Raw genomic sequence first — 18794 nt, forward strand, 5'->3', positions numbered from 1 at the left:
ATTAATTTGTATTTTGCATGTCTATGTGTCTTTATGCCGTTATCTCTCCGTTTGCAGCAGTAACCTTGAGAGCAGAACAGCGTCCTACCCTCTCGGCCGCTTGAACTGACTTGAAGATTTCTCATTAATAGTCTTGTGGTCTTTGGGCAGTCTCCAATGTAAATATTCTAATACAAATATACAGCACTGTTAAATGTCTGTGTCTGTCTGGCAGTCATACAGAAAAACAACCAAATCACCATGAGAAAATTCCAGCACTAGGTCGAATCATCATTGTCCACCAATCGGATAAAGATGAGAAAAGCAGCACTCTGAGCAGACAGCATGTTCCACTAACACTGAGCCATGTTCAGACTTATCCAAGACTGCTGCAGAGGGAGCAGACACATTGGCCTTATTGTCTTCTGTCTTCATTTTTCTACAGCGACTGCAAGCATGCGTGCAGTGAGTGCAGGACTGAGGACAATGTAGGAGCATCAATGCTGAGTTAACTGAGGTCACCCCCTATGACTTTATTTAGTAAAACATGAGAAATCAATGACGTGTAGATACTATAAATGGAAATTATTAGATGACGTAAGCGCTGTGACTGATACTGAGTTAGTCAGCCGCAATGCAGAATGAGACAGTTTGCTGGTTGATGGCTTTTCTCAAAAGAAAAAGCGGCCCCTCTGCTACCTCAGCAACCAGGTAAGGGACTTTAATATTAATAATTAAAAACACAAACAAAGCTGAATTAATCTGTATTTAATGTTACTGGCACAAAATATGTAGGCCATCAAAGCTGTTCCTGCATTCCTGTAGCATAGCAGAGGCGTGCTCAGGCCAGTTGTGGGAGTATTTGTTGTCAACGAGGAAGTACGCTGTGACAGTTCAACAGATAGCGGGTGAAGGTGTGGCCTCACAGGAGCACTAACACAGCATGTAGGTGGAAAGAATAAAATTTGATCGGCGCCACAATCTGCTCATTTACCACATACTACGATGACACGTGAACTTCTTTTGTGGGTCCTCATCCTAAATGGCGCGCTCAATCTATCAGGTATGTCACTATTGTAAACATTTACCTCCATTGTGCATGGGCTAATTAATAACTCAGCCTGGAATGACATTCTTCTGTTTGTGTAAAGCTCTTTGACCTGTCTGTCAACTGTCATGCACTTATAAACGTATCTTCTTGAAACCACTGAGCATCATGAAATTATGTATGTTTCAGCAACAGCATGTCAGTGTCAGGATCAAGTTCTAACAGTAATAGTAAGAATAATATTAATTTTGTGAATTTGCCACATATATAATTTACACTTAATAGCAAAGCAAATTGGAATGATATAAAGTGACTTCATTCTGTCAGGACATGAACAAAAACAAAAAAAAAAATAGTGATAGTATATAGTTTTCTCCGGGCACTCCAGTTTCCTCCCACATCCCAAAAACATGCTTGGTAGGCCGATTGATCACTCCAAATTGTCCCTAGGTGTGAGTGCGAGTGCGAATGGTCGTTTGTCTCTGTGTGCCCTGCGATTGGCTGGCAACCGGTTCAGGGTGTCCCCCGCCTACTGCCCGATGACGGCTGGGATAGGCTCCAGCACGCCCGCGACCCCCGTGGGGACTAAGCGGTTCAGAAAATGGATGGATGGATGGATATTATATATATGTTTATAGTATATATAATATATACATACATACATACATACATACATACATACATACATACATACATACATACATACATACATACATACATACATACATACATACATACATACATACACAACACGAAACAGATGAAATCGCTGCATAACAAGCCCAGACTAGTGTCACTAGTGTCAGTGTGGCGTGCTTGATGTTTATTTCTGGTCTCGCAAGATCCAGTGAGGTGTTGTAATTTTTTTGCGGCAACAGTACATGAAAAGAGAACAAATATTATTAGGCCAAAATGAGCCTTAATCACGCGATTGTCACGTCTCGTCCCCAACTGCTCCACTATGTGTCTGTTGTCTTGGTTTCTGTCTGTGTGCTCGCCCCTCCCCTCCTGTGTGCCCATGATCAGTGTAATTATTCCCACCTGCCTTTCGTTTCCTGTCATGTATATAAGTCCTGTCTGCCCCTCACTCCCTGTCGGATCATTGTTGGTTGCTGTCGTGTCGTCTTCATGTCCTTTTGGTTCCTGTCGGTTTCGAGTATGTTTTGGTTGGGAAGTCATGTTGTTTTGTAAAGTCATGACAGTTTGCCGAGTCTGTTAGTTTGCGTTCGCCAATAAACCCTGGTCCAAGCTGCACTTGGTCGTCCTGCTCCATGCTACACCCGATCGTGACAGCGATTAAAAGAAGAATAAAGATGGGGCAAGATGAATACCATTGTGGTATTAATGGAAGAATCCAAATTAAATTGGCACTTGCTGTAACCCTTGTAACCCTCCAGAATCCAGGAAGCAGCTTTCCAACAAACAGATGGATGTGTCTCTTCCTTTCCTCGTCCATTTCCCACTAAATTGAAGAGTCAGCTTTTTTACAGTAGTCTACCCCCCCCCCCCCCATCACTTACTATTATTTTCATGTTATTGTTTTTAAATTCAAAATTAGCCCACCGTTGTTTTTTCTCTTCCGTTATTGTCATCACAAAGCAAAATAAAGTGCTCTCCTTCAACAGACAGCCATGCCGCCCTATCTGAGATTGGAAAGGACTATGAGCTCGTACGACCTGTCCGGCTTCACTCTGTCAGAAGAAGAGACACCGGGGTGAGCAAACATTACAAAGTCCTGTGCAAATCTTAACTCGTTAAATGTGTCATTTCAACCTGAAGTATACTGCTTCTCAGATGATTCATTCAAATACAATCAGAAAACACATAAAACATAATGATAAGTAGTAAATTGCAGTTATTCCTTTGAGAATTCTCCTTCATCCAGGTAATTTTATTCTCATGGCACTGAATCCATTCAGCCTCTTGTTGAATGAACTCATAAGCCTGCTTGGCAGGTGAAATGTCACATACTATAATACATATTACTAAGATAAATGCAACTGCATAAATGCTACTGCATTTTGTTAGTCAGATTAGTCTGATGGAGTAGAATGAAGTTGATCATATTTGTTTTGATGGAGACAATCTTGTTTCCCTCCTCTGCAGAACCTCAGGCCAGATACCCTGAAGTATGCAATGACTGTAGAAGGACGAGATGTCGAAATGCACTTACAAAAAAACAAGTAAGAGCACATTTCTGGAAAAAAATTTAACGAGGCATTTATTTCACGATTGCAGTTGAATGCTAAAGATTGTAGTTGAATATTAACTTAAGAAGTTAAGTGGCGTTGCTGTGGTACTTAGAACTTGCTGATTGTAGGCTGTTCTCACGAGTGAGATGTTTCACATCCTTTTTGTGTGGTTTTTTTTTTTGGTCAGCACTGATTTAAAAAAAAAAGACCCATATTACTCATGCTACATCCACAATTTTGCACCAAATAACCTGTGTATGTACATGTGACTGATAACGTCATCCTTTCATTTTCATTCTCAGTGACTTACTCACTCGAGATTACACAGAGACTTTTTACCAAGAGGATGGGACACAAGTCACGACTTCTCCAAATGACATTGTAAGTCTTTTAGCGTTATGGAACATGCATGCATGCAGAGCATAAAGCATAAACTAATGGTCACATCTTTACCAGGATCACTGCTACTATCATGGGAAGATCGTGAACCAAAGCGACTCGACAGTTAGCATCAGCACCTGTGATGGACTTCGGTAAGCCTTACAATTAACCATGAATGAATGAATGAATGAATGAATGAATGAATGAATGAATGAAGGGCCAACAATCACACGTAAGTGGCATGAAAACGGATGAAAACATTGAGTTGTGGTGACACCTATTACAGCTTTCAAGCTCTTCGCAAAGTTTTTGTACAAGATTCAAGGAGCTCCCCCTGTGTAATTTAATTAATTAATAAATTTTTCAGGGTTCTGTGTAGGCCAATTAATTTGTTCCACAACAGAATTGCGCAACCATGTCATTGTGTACCTTGGTCAATAAGTCACGCTGAAACGGAAATAGTTCTTTTCAAAGGAAAATTCCCACTAAATTGGTTGCATACAAAATCCAAATGTCTAGCATAAAAACATTTGCGTCACACATTTCAACCAATCATGACTTTAACCTACAGTCTGTTTTCAAAATTACCTAAATAGATTGGACTGGTAATTATATTCAGTACAGTAGCATGTTTTTTTAAATTTTGTTCTAGGGGTTATTTCAGGACATCAGCCCAGAGGTACTTGATCGAGCCTCTGACTGGTGATGATGAGGGGGATCATGCCGTAATGAAGTTCAACGAAGAGGACTTCACACCCGCTGTGTGCGGTGTCACCAACACGACATGGAGCACAGATTTCGAGCCACCAACAAGCCGCAGTCGCTCCAGATCAGCGGTTCGAGAAACATTTCTGTGACACTCACATGCACAGTATAGGCTCTGATGCGGCTGTATGTGGAATTCACAAGAAAAACATGATTGTCTAACCCTACCTTGGAAGCCAGGGTAGATTTTATAGCTGCCTGTTGCCACGGGGATTCTGTTTTTGTAAGCAGATGGAATTCAAATTCTGTCTGTTGCAGTGCAAGAGCTTTAACTGTCTTTGTTGTATTTCAGGGTATTTCCATCATTCAGCAACAGAAATACATTGAGCTCTACCTTGTTGCTGATAACCGTGAGGTAAGACTACACCAAATGTCATCATGAATACTTTTTGGTGGGGAAGTGATATGCTTTAAGTTGTTATGAGTTCATCTCACTTTTTTTCTCTGACTGCTAGTAAAACATACAGGGCATGAGCCTCCTCTAAAATGGTTGTGCGATTTCAGTATGTGAAGATAAACCGGGATCAAACAGCACTGAGGAAAAGGATATTTGAAGTCGTCAACTTTGTCAACATGGTGAGTTGATACTAATTCAAACAATGATCTGTATGCTGCACTGCCCTCTGAAGTTTGGATTACATTCGGTGGACATTTTATTGCTTTGCTACTATGTAACACAAATCCTCACGATTTATAAATTATTGCAAATTATCTAGTGTGGCATTAAAATGTTAGCTTATCGTGTGTTATTTGATAAAGAGTTTTTTAAAATTATTTTAATGACCTCGTTTTGGTGTTGTGTGCAGGTATACAAGCCCCTGAGGACCTTCATTGCTCTTGTCGGGCTGGAGATCTGGTCCAATGGTGATTTGATCTCCATCACTCCTCCGGCCGGCGCTAATCTAAATGCTTTTATGACATGGAGGAATTCTGAGCTGGTCAAGAGAAAGAAACATGACAATGCACATCTTATCAGGTCGGAATGGTTTCCATTTACATAATTGGTATAACTCTAGTGAGCGATTTCTTTTTGGAATCACAGATACGTAGCATCATGTGCAAAACATGTGTCAAAGAAAAAGGAAGCTTGACTTCCTGCTGGCATGTCTTGTTATATATGATGACTCTGAAAGTGATTCAATCTGACACCAACACAGAAATGTCCTATCATCCTAAAACTCACAGTGTTTGCGGTAATAAATTTGATTCCATCCCATTTTGTAAAAGTTCAAGGACTAGTGGCTCTGGAAGACCTACCTTGCATTCAAAATATGTTGTTTCTATTTGTCTTTCAGTGGGATTGACTTTGAGGGAGCAACGGTGGGACTGGCGTACATCGGGACTCTCTGTTCTGGTCATTCTGTCGGGGTAGTACAGGTAAGCCTTTTTTCTTATACGAAACATGGGATGTCTAGATAATAAATATTTGGCAGACACATGCTCAGTCTATTGGTGATTGCAACTTTTGACTGACCTGAACAGGAGATGTTATTGTTTTGTACATGCATCATTGTGATCCCCACTAGCTCAGTTCCAAAATTTCATGCTGCAGATAATAAATTATATATTGCTGAGAAACCTTGTTGGATATTTCTCATGAATTGCAAAACTTAAGCTTAAAGGTTACACACACAAAAAATAAAGTCACAGATGTTAGAGTAAAGGAGAACAAGGCTAATTGAGGAACCTCACTATTGTTGACGTTGAGGAATTTGACGGATGTGTCTCACAGGACCACAACAATCGAGCCATTGCTGTGGCGGCCACATTGGCCCATGAGATGGGCCATAATCTTGGCATGAATCATGATGACTCCAGTGCTTGTATCTGCGCTGGGGATAGCTGCATCATGGCCGCAGCCCTCAGGTAAGGAACCTCTGACATGTGGTTGCATTCACAATGCATGCAAAACCTCGAGACAATTACAGCAACACGTGATGACAAAAGCTGCATGTTGCCTATAAGGCTTGCATAAGAGCTTTTGTGGATTTAAAGGTATCTTTAACTCAAGAGCCTTTATGGACAATTATTCTAATTAGCCACTGATAGATTACCATAAAATTGATCAATAAAAAAAAAAAAAAGTGTAAATGGACTGAATGCTCCATAGCAGAGAGCAAACAGGGTCACTGATTTCTGCAGTTTGTTTCCTTAAAATCCGTTCATTTTCTATTATCCTGTTCACGGTAATGGGTGAGGTGGAGCTTATCACAGCAAATTTGGGTAAGAGGCAGAATGACCAGATCTATCTAGTCATCAGCTAATCACAGCACAATATAGCGCACCAACACAGTCACATTCGTTCAACATTGGCTAATTCAGATTCAGTCCCTGGAAAAAAAAAAAAAAAAAAACACAGCACAAGGACATGCAAACGCCTCACAGACATCCGAGGTGTCTTGTGCCAAATAAATGCAACACTTCTGCTTCACAACCAATGCCGAAAACAATTACACCTTGCCTGACGGAAAAAGGCACTGCATTGACACAAATGGTCGTCTGATTAATGCAATATTTGCTTTCCATCCTCTCCACCAGCTGGGACACCCCTCGCACTTTCAGTAGCTGCAGCAGCAGGGACTATGAGAAATACTTGACCGGCCGCAGCCCAAGCTGTATGCTGGACAAGCCGGACTACATGAGTCTGGTGGTGCCCTCTGTCTGTGGAAACGGTTTTGTCGAGAAAGGAGAGCAGTGTGACTGTGGGACTGAAAAGGTAAATGCGTTTACTGGATATCATAGCAAATTCTTTTGACGTTTGAACCCAACTTGTCTCTTCCTTTCAAGGTCTATCTTTTGTCAAGGATTTCAGTTAGCTTGACTTTATACTGCACCTCCAAGTGCCCAAGTAGTTTGAGCTAATATAGTTCCATTTAAGTTTCAAGTGACACGTGCATCTCATATGATCAATTAATTTCCATTATAAAAGTTCCAGGACTGGCGTCGATACATATTTTTTATTTTATATATATATTTTTTTTTTTGAGACCCAAACTACAGGTTTTCCTCCAGGCAAACAATTCATCATTCAGTGTGCAAGCAAAGGTGAATATTGCGGCAAGACAACTTGTGGCAACACGTCAACACTCAAACAATGCCCCGAGGAGATGATATTTGCTATGACTGCATTTTTATCCCTCATAAGAAAGAATGACTGATTCTGTTCATTTATCTAGACGTTCCCATGACTCACATCCAAATTGTGTCACTTGAGAGCCACACTTGACCCTACTGGGTGTAACCTTTGAATTGCAAATGTATGACATATCTAGAGGTTATCCAAGCAACATCTGTGGACATCTGTGGTGAATTTTGCAACAATGTTGGTGTGTTGAAAGCTGCCTGTTTTGCTAAAATGAGGTGGAGCAATATTGCTTCCCTTGTCTGAGACTCTGGTTAGGGTTTTTGCCCAAAGGCATCATCAGGAGTCTCACACGAACAGACACATTTACAAAGTATCATTCGCTATTGGTGGTTTATTAGTATACTAGTTATCGCATGAGCTGTTGTTTTTGGCACTCATCATGGCTATATGAAGTAACATTTAATTCTACCCCAGTGTGAATTACAGCCATGATAGCAAGCTTGATAAATATATTTTCTTTCAAAACATTTTTTTTTCAATGGCAAAATTTTGATGCATTCCATTGATGATAACATTTTTGGAAGAAACTGGCTCGTGACTAGAGATTTGGTGGTCACCTTTGAATGTATGAAATAGAGCTCAAAATTAATCAGTCTCCTAACTACGTTAAAGAATGTAGTTAAGGAATTTAAAAAGCAGACATGCATTTTCAAGTTTTAATGATTTGATGGAATGATAGTTTATTGTTTTCACTGATATGCTTTGGTTGTGAAGCTTATAACAAACCTCAGCCTGCTTTGTTGCCACTTGGTTTGCTTTCAGAATGTTGTCTTGTTTGCACAAGTACTTTTGGTGCATTATGCTTGAAGAATATTGATTGTGCCTCCTCATCACAGTGACATTTATGGCAAGCTTTGAACGTGTTCGGATTTGTTCCCTATATCTCGTCTGATAAGCCTGCAGGTGGCAAGCAGGTGAAGACGGAAAAGGAAGACTGCCACGACTGTACATTGTTTTCTGTCGTCCTCAAAAACAAACATTTCTGCATTTGTGTCTTTTCATAGGAGTGCACCAACCCATGCTGCAATGCAACCACTTGCACCCTAAGTGAGGGCTCCCAGTGTGCTGCAGGGGAGTGTTGTGACGACTGCAAGGTGAGAAACGTTGTAGTTGTACAATCTAAGTCATCGATTGGGCTATAAGATGCGGTGCAGCCATCTAGTGGGGTGCCATGAGTATAAACCTCCATCCGACAGTTGATTGTTTAGCTACAAGGCAATAATCCATACAAAATGTGCTTATTCTGACATACTGACACGTTTCACATTTAGAAGTGTATACTGTAGTGACTTTGAGGTGCTGTATCTGAACGAGCAAGGGGGATGGTGAGTGACTGTCCTTTTTTATTATTATCATCATCATCATCATCATCATCATCATCATCATCATCATTATTATTATTATACAGTAGGCGGCACAGTGGAGCACTGGTTAGCATGCCTGCACAGTGTAGAGGTTGCAGATTCGATTCTAGCTCCGGCCTTCCTGTGTGGAGTTTGCATGTTCTCCCCGTGCTTGAATGGGTTTTGTCCGGGTACTCCATTTTCCTCCCACATTCCAAAAACATGCGTGGTAGGCCGATTGAGCGCTCCAAATTGTCTGTTGGTATGAGTGTGAGTGTGAAAGGTTATTTGTCTATGTGTGCCTTGCAATTGGTTGACAACCTGGTCAGGGTGTACCCCGCCTACCGCCCAATGACTGTTGGGATAGGCTCCAGCACACCCGCAACCCTTATGAGGAAAATGCCCAATGCAACTTCCCCACGTCCTGCAAGTGGGACAGCTGCGTTCAACAACCCTGTCATATGATACACTGTTAAAAAATGTGTTCCTGGATATTTGAATAATGGCCAACAATTGAAGATAAAATCATATCTGCAGACTCAGCGAGCACTTCAATCAGACAGTCGCAAACACAAAATAGAACATACAAATGCAAATTATGTAAATTGCCGGGGTAGTTTATACAGCTTGTCCCATAATATCATCCAGCTGAACCCCAATCTACCAGGAGAGGCGGGTAAACCCCTTGACACTGATGTCATAAACCAAACAAAATCACAGTAAAAAGCCAAGCATTAAGTAGATTGTATTTTCTGTGTTCCAAGTGCTAAACAGGCCAAATGCTTTTTAATAGCAGTGTGTTAACATTCCCTTAACAAATGCTCAGGGGAGGTATCGTGTTCATATAGGTTAACTCCACATCCGAATCTGTGAATACTTCGGTCAAGACTACGTCATACTAAACACGTTTGACTTATTTGTCTGACAAAATCTGACTGTCCTACACTTCAATTTGGATGGCTTGACTCTCCACCCGCTGGATACGGTTGCTCATAGCCCCCCATTACCACGAAAGAAATGGACACAAAATGGCCTTATCAAAGTGCAATGGGTCCTGTTGTGTCCACAGATACTTCCGCGATCTTGGGAGTGTCGGAGGAAACAGGATGAATGTGATCTCGCAGAATACTGTGATGGGGAGAGTGACGCATGTCCTGAGGATGTATTCAGTGTCAACGGCTTACCATGTGATGAAGGCTCTGGTTATTGTTATAATGGCCAGTGTCCAAAAAGATCAGACCAGTGCCGCAAACTATATGGAGCAAGTAAGTGTCAATGTTCCTTGACTTGTTAAGTGCAAATTAAACTGAAATGAACATTCAGTCAGGATTTCATAAGCACTTGGATCAGCAGATATGAAGTGACAACTTTAGGTGTCCTCAGGTGCTATTGAGGCCCGTCCTTCCTGCTATGACCAAAATACCAGAGGAACTTACTTTGCCTTCTGCAAACGTCCCTCAAATGATCAACACATCCCCTGCCAGAAAGAGTGAGTTGTTTGGCTTCGATTACAGAATCAAATTTAGTAAGCTTATTGATGTCACTGTCACAATTCGTACACCTGCACAAATAAAACTATTGCGCTCATTGCAGAGATGTGTTTTGTGGGAAACTCTTCTGTCACAATGGAAACGACAACCCAAACTATGGCCGCATGGTGAGGTTTGGTGACTGCAAAGCAGCTTTCTTTGGAGAATACACTAAAGACTACGGCCAGGTGGACACCGGGACCAAATGTGGGGACGGAAAGGTAACAGGCAATGCTTGTTTTTCTCTTTTTGATATTCAGTGTAGTTAACAACTTAGATTTCTAACATGATAGCCTTGCTTTTTCAGGTGTGCAGTGAGAATGAATGCGTGAGTCTTCCAAATGCTTACAGAATCACAAACTGCTCTGCAAAATGTCCTGGCCATGCCGTAAGTACTTCAACAACTATATTGAACATTCACATTATTTTTGTCATGGATCATATCGTAGTGATTGTTATGCTGAAGCGGCCAGTTATAATGGTGATGCCACATTCATTTAGAATTTACGGTTGGTGTAAATGGGGGAATTAGAATAAAACAAGATGAACTCTTTTTTGTATCAGGAAATTGAAGCAAAACATAAGGATGCAGTGCAACAGTAACTGAGCACTCTGAGTTGTTGTGCCATCAAAACACTAAAAAAGCCATTTGCTACTGGCGGCTTTGGCTCCATCTGAAGAGCGAGAGATTGCTCCCACCCTTTTATTTTATTTTTTATAAATTCATGGCTAGCTCGTGTCCCTGAGTTGTGTTATCATGATACTACAATATCGGTGTCCCCGATCCTGGCACCCTCTTATAGGTCGTTAGAGACCTCCGTCTTTGCCCCTCTTTATCCAGTCTGCTAAATGTCTACTAAATGGCATTGTAAAGGGAGTGCTTGTATTAACTAAAAGAAGAGAAGAATAAAACATTCAGTTATTTAATACTGTATTATTATTTTTCATTACTGTCTTTTATGATATGTACAGCACTTTGCGGTGGTGGTCGTTGTAGTGCTATAGAAATAAAATGTATTTTATTTACAGACTAGGAATGTGGCTCCAGTGCAAGGCACACTGCATATCATTTTGCCCTTCAATCCACCGCTTCTGCCATCTAGTGGGAGAGAGAGAGATAGAGCGCGAGAGAGAGAGAGACAAAAAGAGAGACAGAGAAAAAGTGAAAGAGACAGAGAGAGACAGAGAGAGACAGAGCGAGACAGAGAGAGAGAGAGACAGACAAAAAGAAAGAGACAGAGAAAAAGAAAGAGACAGAGAAAGAGTGAAAGAGACAGAGAGAGACAGAGAGAGAGCGAGAGACAGAGACAGACAGAGCGAGAGAGCGAGACAGAGAGAGAGAGAGAGAGAGAGAGAGAGCGACAGAGAGAGAAAGACAGAGAGAGAGAGAGATAATGCAACATTGATGTTTCTTTTTTTTTAATGCAGTTGTGCTTTCAACTTCTCAGGTGTGTAATCACAAAAGTGAGTGTCAGTGTGAGCCTGGCTGGTTGCCTCCTTCATGCTCTTCCAAAGACAACATGTTCCGCTCTCCTTCTACTGGTACCTGCAGTTATTCATTAGAAAAATTCTACCAGTATAAGTTTGCATTGCTGCATATGCAAGTGATCATTTTTCTGTCACTGCAGGAGCAACTGCTGCCATCGCAGTGGCAATTTCATTAGTGGTTCTGGGGATAATTATTGCTGTCATCGTGGGCGTCATCTGGAAAAAACGACAAAGCCCTGTGTTACCAACGTAAGTAGGCATCAAACATATTGAACACAGTTTGAAAATGTCACTGTAAGCACAGAGTTGTGGCAACAATAGGATAAACTGTCATTTTTCTATAACAGTGCTCATCAAGTAAGGAAGGAACCAGCAGTGGACGGCTCTGCTCTCAGTCTTAAAGCACAAGTTCCCCGTCCACCCACACAAGTGTCGCAGGTAACGTTAGAATGTTTAATGAAATTCTCGCATATGAAACAATCCACAATCACCTAAAATAATCTGTGATGATGATTGAAGGCTGGGAGGCCAAAACCCAAAGGACCTCCTCCTCCACCTCCACCAGCAGCAAACAGACCAAATCCAGCAAACCACAACTACACGGTTGTCCCTCAGGTAACGCTCATTCACTTAATCCATTAAATTGATGTAATCCAAAACTCAGATGTGCTCTTTCACTTAATCCAGTCAATTAATGTAACGTATTTTCCGCACTATAAGGCGCACCTAAAAACCTCCAATTTTCTCAAAAGCCGACAGTGCGGCTTATAATCAGGTGCGCCTTATATATGGACCAATATTGAGCCACTACAACAGGCGTGTCCAAAGTCCGGCCCGCGGGCCAAATGTATATGTCTTATATATGAACAAAGTTTTAAAATGGGCCAGTGATCGAAGGTGCTCCTTATAATCCGGTGCACCTTATATATGGACAAAGTTTTAAAATGGGCCATTCATTGAAGGTGCACCTTATAATCCGGTGCGCCTTATAGTGCGGAAAATACTGTAATCAAAACTCGGACGTGTACTCTGTCTCTACCCCAACTTCAACAGTGATTGGCTCCAGGGTATTTGTGCTGGTAGAAAATGGATGAATGGGCTCTCTATGAAATCAGTGGGCATGCCCAACCCAACCCCCCAGATTCAGGTTATGCTTGTTTGTCATACACCATGAACCAGGAAATAGCCATCCTTGGCTCGGTGGACAAATAAAGCTCAAAGACAAGAGACCACCCTTGAAAGTTTAGCCTAGCTCAAATACAACAGTCCACCCTTGAAAGTTTAACCTTGGCTGATTTCGGCACTCTTCTCGGTTACAAATTAACCTTGGCTGATTTACAAATTGGCGGGTGGGACGGTTAAAGTCCCAATGATCATCGTCACACACACATCTGGGTGTGGTGAAATTTGTCCTCTGCATTTAACCCATCCCCATGTGATTTTGATCCATCCCCTGGGGGAGAGGGGAGCAGTGAGCAGCAGCGGTGCCGCGCTCGGGAATCATTTGGTGATCTAACCCCCCAATTCCAACCCTTAATGCTGAGTGCCAAGCAGGGAGGCAATGGGTCCCATTTTTATAGTCTTTGGTATGACCCGGCTGGGGTTTGAACCCACAACCTTCCAGTCTCAGGGCGGACACTCTACTACTAGGCCACTGAGCTGGCAGTAACAGTCTTCGACATGACATTGGATTCATGTGATGGGAGACTGGGAAAGAATTAGTAAAAATTATCATCATAATCATGAATAGTAAAAATAATCATGATTATAACTGTCATAATTATAATTTACAAACATTGTGTTTTATTTCTTTTCTCAATAGGCACTAAGGCCAGTACCTCCACCTAAGGTCTAACGGCTCACCATGCAATACTTTCAGCAAGGGTAAAACACGAGAGAAATATCCATCTTTTCCACAGAACACAATTATTTGCGATTCAGGTTTTTGTACCTCAGCGCAACCAGTCACCGAGGAGCTAAATGGACTGTGTTGAGTCAAGCGCTAAGGACTCATCTCAAAAAGACTTTTTAAAAATGTCTTTTCTTTATTTAAATTTTGTATTTTTTTATCTAATTGTATTCACTGCTGAATTTGAGTATAATAGACGTGGATTCAACAATTAACAGTTCTGCATGTCTCAATTCTTTATATATGTATGTATATGCGTGTGTGTATATTTTTGTGCAAAAATATTTTTAAACGTATATATGTATACATATATATTATAAATATATATATATATATATATATATATATATATATATATATATATATATACGTATACATATATATATATATGTGTGTGTGTGTGGATGTGTGTGTGCGTGTATTCTTAGGCAAACAGAGATTTGTGTTGAATGACTTCTCCACAATAATCTACAAAATTACAATAATTTACACGACATTTTGTCAATATGTGCTCTTAGCACATCATTTTGGAAATAGCTAAATGGCATTAGAGGTCAATTAAAAAAAATGAAATTTGTTTCGAGTTTCTTCTACATGTGTTACAATCTCTATTAGTTACAGCTTGAACTACTGCGGTTTGCCATTTCAATAAAGGGGGCACAAATCTGAGTGTACTGTACTGTGTACTGTAAGTGGTTCTATTTCTTTTAAGAACAGCAACACCATAGCAATTCTAAGCTACTTTTAGAACAGGCCCATTAAGTACTCATGTGGTCCCCTGGGGGCTAGCAGATGTACACATGTACTATGTTGGTGAGCAATGTACTAGATCATAGGTATCAAAGTCAAGGCAATTTGACAGATGCAGCCTGTCACATCATTTTATGTGGCCCGCGAAGACAAATTGTGCATCGAGTACAAATTGTCTTCACTTTAAAAAATAAAGCTATTGCGAGCAATTTTTATTATCATTCACGTTTTTAAAATATTTGAACAATTTTTACTAGTCTCTAATTTCATGACTAGTTATTCATCAGTTTGTTGTGTAGTCCATACTGTGTATAACATAAGGCGTTGACAGTCATAATGGCTCTCCAATGGAAACTATGGCTACGATGCGGCCCGCGACAAAAATGAATTTGACACCTCTGTACTAGATGTTTCAAAACTGTAACAAAATAGTATAATTTATAGTTTTTAGTTATTTCTGTTTTGGCCACTTGGTGATGGTATCATAAATGTAACCTATGCACAAAGGGCCACACTAAGAAAAAAAATGAAATGTTTATGGCAAAAAGGTAGAAATTTACAAAAAGTTGGAATGTTATGTGAGTGAGGACAATTTTGCACAAGTCTAATTATGTTTTAGAAACAAGTATAAACATTAAGAAAATACTGTATTAATTTTAAGAAGTGAAATTTTTTTCAAAATTACCAGAGACATTACAGCAGCTGTGCTCAAAATGCTAATGAAGTAATTCATTTCATTTTTATATTTAGATGATTTTTAACCAAGGATTTAAATTTCTTCTTTGCTCGATTTTTGTGCCTCTTCCAACTGCATGACACATCAGTGTACTGGACAAAAGATGTCAAGTAAACAGCACAACCTGGATTTTGGGGTGTCATAAAGAGAAATTTAAATTGGATTTTTTTTTTTAAAGATAAATTACTGACATTTATTCAAATGCTAACGCAACCAGGCAAGCAAGTTGTTATTACTTATACAAGTTGGTGTTCAATCAAAGGGACAACTGTTTTGTAAACTGATTTCTTTGTTATGAAATAGAGGAAAGCCAATTTTCACAACAGGAAAACTTAAAACATTTACTAGGATTTCCCAATTTAGTAGTGTGGAAAAAATTACAATGAGAGGTGAATAGAATACACAATAGTGGTGAGCTTTTGTGCAACAGTCATAAACAATTAGCTATTGTATTGAGTCAGAATCAACAGTCGCTTTTTCTACCATATTTACTTCGACACACCCGCTAAGAAAATCCCCAAATATCCAACAAATAAAACACATCAATACGTGTACTTCTTCGTAAAATTGCAATGTAACATTGGTTTGAATTAATATCTACTACATCTTCATGACTAATTTATGATAACTCACAAAAATCTTTAAAACCAACAGACAAATGAAGTAAAACAGTATTTTATTCTCTTTTAAGTGATACATCTACATATAAGATTTCATGGCCTTGCATGATACGCACGGTACACTTTCACCATTAAAATATTCTTTGTTAGCAGTTTTTCTTTTTTGTTTTTTTTTTTACATTCTGCAAGCTATGTACAGTATAAGACTGAACAGGTCTGTATACTGTGTGGGCCACCCAATAAAGCCTTACTTTTTAAAGAAACATTAAATAAACAATAATTTATAATGCAATACTTTGGGGTCTTACTGAAATGTGTACATTTGAACAAAGTACATTACTTGACTTTGGAACTCTTATTCAAAAATGTTGCATGGCTTGACTCTGTTTGCCTTCCACACACATACAGTAGAGATCTTCAAGCGTGTCCAGAGTGGCATGGCACGAGTGCACACAACTATTTCAATAAAATAAAATAACATTTCTTCTTAAGGAAATAGCATACTCTTTCACTAAAGCTCCACCACCATGACTTGTTAGAAACTAAGCATTGGGTATATAACAGCACCAGTTGAAATGAGAGAGGAGGCTCTGGGTCACATATGAACAAACCTGCAAAAAAAAGAGCATTGTATATACAGTATATGAGAAAAAAAATCTTACTAAAATCAGAATTATTTTCCCTTTAAAAATATATATAGTATATTGCACATGTGAGTGGCCCAACTCCTCCTCCGTTGTTGCTCTATTAAAAGGTAAAAAGCAAGTCTTAAAGGGTTGTTTGGGTGCCAATGAAGATAAGTGAAGGTGGTTAAAGCTAAATTGTGAGCCAAGCCACATGAAAACTTCACAAACACCAGGAAATCACAGCGACTACTAAGTGGCTCCCACTCCGGCTTGTAAAAAGGAACATGCGTGAGGCAAGTGAGCCAAAAATCGACTGCAGTGCTGCTAAGCCCAAATCAGAAGTGTGGTAACGGCAACGGTCTATTGGGTCTCCACCCATACAATATATTGCAGTCATTTAGAAGCATTTTTTTTTCCAGAGTAGTCACTTTTTTTTTTTTTTTTTAGAAAAAGCACACATATCTGCATACTAAATAATTAAAAGTAGATGGGGACATTTATACAGCTTTAGTAAAGCAACAAAAAGACCTAAAAACGCATTTGATAAAGCAGCAGCTAACCTGCTGTATTTCTTTTAAATACTGAAATATTTCAGCAATTAATAAAAGTCTGTTTTAATGAGTGAGCGGGTGAGTATGCCCTGTGGCTCCTCTGCTTCTTGGGCAAAAGTGTCCTCTTTTGTTTAAACTGGTTTGTCTTGATACAGTTTCTTGTTTCTTGTGTGCTTCCTTCCAGGATGGGGGAGGACTGCGGTGACGTGTGGTGTGTTGTGTTGTGTAGTACTGTACTGTACTGTACTGTACATCCCCTAATTTGGTTTAGGTGAAAGCAAGCGTCCAAGCTGCCGTCATGTCAACAACTATGAGGTCTACAGCACACAAAGCATATTATCTTCATTTTAAAACAGTTTCATTCACAAATGATAATACATGTTACTCAGAGAGAATAAAATACTAATTAACCGCTCCCATAGCTTTCATAAGACATCACATTTCATCTTAAAATATAAAATGGTACTTTTACCCTCCACCATCTATAAGCAGTGTACCTCACAAAACCATCAAAGAGCCGCTGCGGCTACAGAATTCGTAGTTTTTTTTGCCACACACGTTAACAACACACAAAACAAACAAACCCCCCCAAAAATGAATGAAGCTAAAGCATAAAGCATGTATAATTGTGTCTCTTTTCATCTAACCTGCATGACTGTGACATGTATAAGCATGGACTTCAGTGTACAGTAAAAGTTTGAACAACTGCAAAATGTCTTCATTCCATCACCTCTAACATATTCATTTAATAAATAAGACCCCACCCCCTCCCCATGATTGTTTGCTTGTTTTCCCCGAGAAGCCTTTGCTAACAGAGTGGTCTTTTTTTTCCCCCCACCACCGTGTCTGTTTCCTTTACCCACCGTCCAAAACAGCATGCACGCAGAAGATGGACAGGTGGTTTTGGGTGAAGAGACAAACAATGGGATGGATGGGACAGAAAAGTGAGGAGGAGCGTGATTGGTGGGGATGAGTCGGGGAAGCAAGGGTGTGGTCTCTAAGGCCTATCCATCAGTGCCGTTCTTGTTAGATGCGCTGGTATTGATGGTCGTGCCATCCGGCTGCTGGCCATCTTTGCGAGGTGGCATCCTTTCATTTATCCTGTCCAGGCCACGTGCCTCCTCAAAATTACGAATCTTCCTCGTGGGTGAGAAGCCTTGGATGGCTGAAGGGCAGAGGAAAGAGAAAAGAAAATGACTAAAAGCCAAACACATTGTTTTAAGAAAACTACTTGAGTGGCTGCAGTCTCAGTTGTGCACCATGCTCTTCTGCTTGTCCTTGTCGAATTTATTTACAACACAGTTATGGCTTAACACAACACAAATGGGAAGTAAATACGACACATGCACAAAAAGTTGGAAGACTCCAAACACCTGAGGGACAAACTATGACAATCTCATGCTCGGTTGACTTACGGTCGTGTCCCGAAACAGCCATGGAAACCAGACAGAAAAGGTGAGTAAACGAAAGGCAAACTTGTGAAGAATTGTTTGACAAAATATTGAGTGATTCATATAGCATCAAGTTATAATGGCAGCAAACAGTCAAGGCGTTATCTAAAAAAAACATGCTGAGTTTTTTTTTTTGTTTAACAGCTCTCTTGCACTATCAGATATCTTTGACGAATCTTGGCAATCTTTAGCGTAACCACGGCAGGACTAGCAATTTATGACAATAATAATATACTGTATCAATCTCTATACGTTTATATGTACTGTGTGCACAGTATATA

General features: G+C 40.0%; 2 protein-coding genes across 6 annotated transcripts in view; one reads left to right on the forward strand and one right to left on the reverse strand.

Moving 5' to 3' along the window:
- The first annotated feature begins 857 nt into the window (after positions 1-857).
- adam28 (ADAM metallopeptidase domain 28) lies at positions 858-14448 on the forward strand. 2 transcript variants are annotated; one of them, XM_049764231.2, is made up of 22 exons: positions 858-1042; positions 2653-2741; positions 3134-3210; positions 3522-3600; positions 3676-3752; positions 4253-4436; positions 4658-4720; positions 4870-4941; positions 5172-5341; positions 5661-5742; positions 6098-6231; positions 6904-7081; positions 8515-8604; positions 9923-10118; positions 10237-10342; positions 10447-10603; positions 10690-10770; positions 11831-11924; positions 12011-12119; positions 12218-12308; positions 12390-12485; positions 13693-14448. In XM_049764231.2, exons 1-22 carry the CDS (start codon positions 985-987, stop codon positions 13723-13725), a joined length of 2316 nt encoding a protein of 771 aa, XP_049620188.1. In that variant the 5' UTR covers positions 858-984; the 3' UTR covers positions 13726-14448. The 2 variants fall into 2 exon arrangements, with proteins under 2 accessions (XP_049620188.1, XP_049620187.1); XM_049764230.2 differs by lacking the exon at positions 858-1042 and adding an exon at positions 2141-2183.
- A 1476-nt stretch (positions 14449-15924) lies between these two features.
- ppp3cca (protein phosphatase 3, catalytic subunit, gamma isozyme, a) overlaps positions 15925-18794 on the reverse strand; it is a 28343-nt gene continuing 25473 nt past the window's right edge. For 2 of the 4 annotated variants that reach the window (XM_049716443.2, XM_049716441.2), the window contains one exon: positions 15925-18227. In XM_049716443.2, the coding sequence (XP_049572400.1) occupies positions 18067-18227 (161 nt within the window). In that variant the 3' untranslated portion in view covers positions 15925-18066. Of the gene's footprint in view, positions 18260-18794 lie in introns of all 4 variants that reach the window. The other 2 variants (XM_049716444.2, XM_049716442.2) reach the window with 2 other exon arrangements.

Source organism: Syngnathus scovelli, chromosome 3, assembly GCF_024217435.2.
Source record: "Syngnathus scovelli strain Florida chromosome 3, RoL_Ssco_1.2, whole genome shotgun sequence".
Lineage (NCBI taxonomy): Eukaryota > Metazoa > Chordata > Actinopteri > Syngnathiformes > Syngnathidae > Syngnathus > Syngnathus scovelli.

Excerpts from the sequence above, each read along its gene's own strand:
- adam28 (XM_049764231.2), top strand. The coding sequence starts at position 985 with ATGACACGTGAACTTCTTTTGTGGGTCCTCATCCTAAATGGCGCGCTC. Across the intron at positions 3,753-4,252 it reads AGCACCTGTGATGGACTTCG|GGGTTATTTCAGGACATCAG; the intron begins GTAAGCCTTACA and ends ATTTTGTTCTAG. Across the intron at positions 10,119-10,236 it reads CCGCAAACTATATGGAGCAA|GTGCTATTGAGGCCCGTCCT; the intron begins GTAAGTGTCAAT and ends AGGTGTCCTCAG.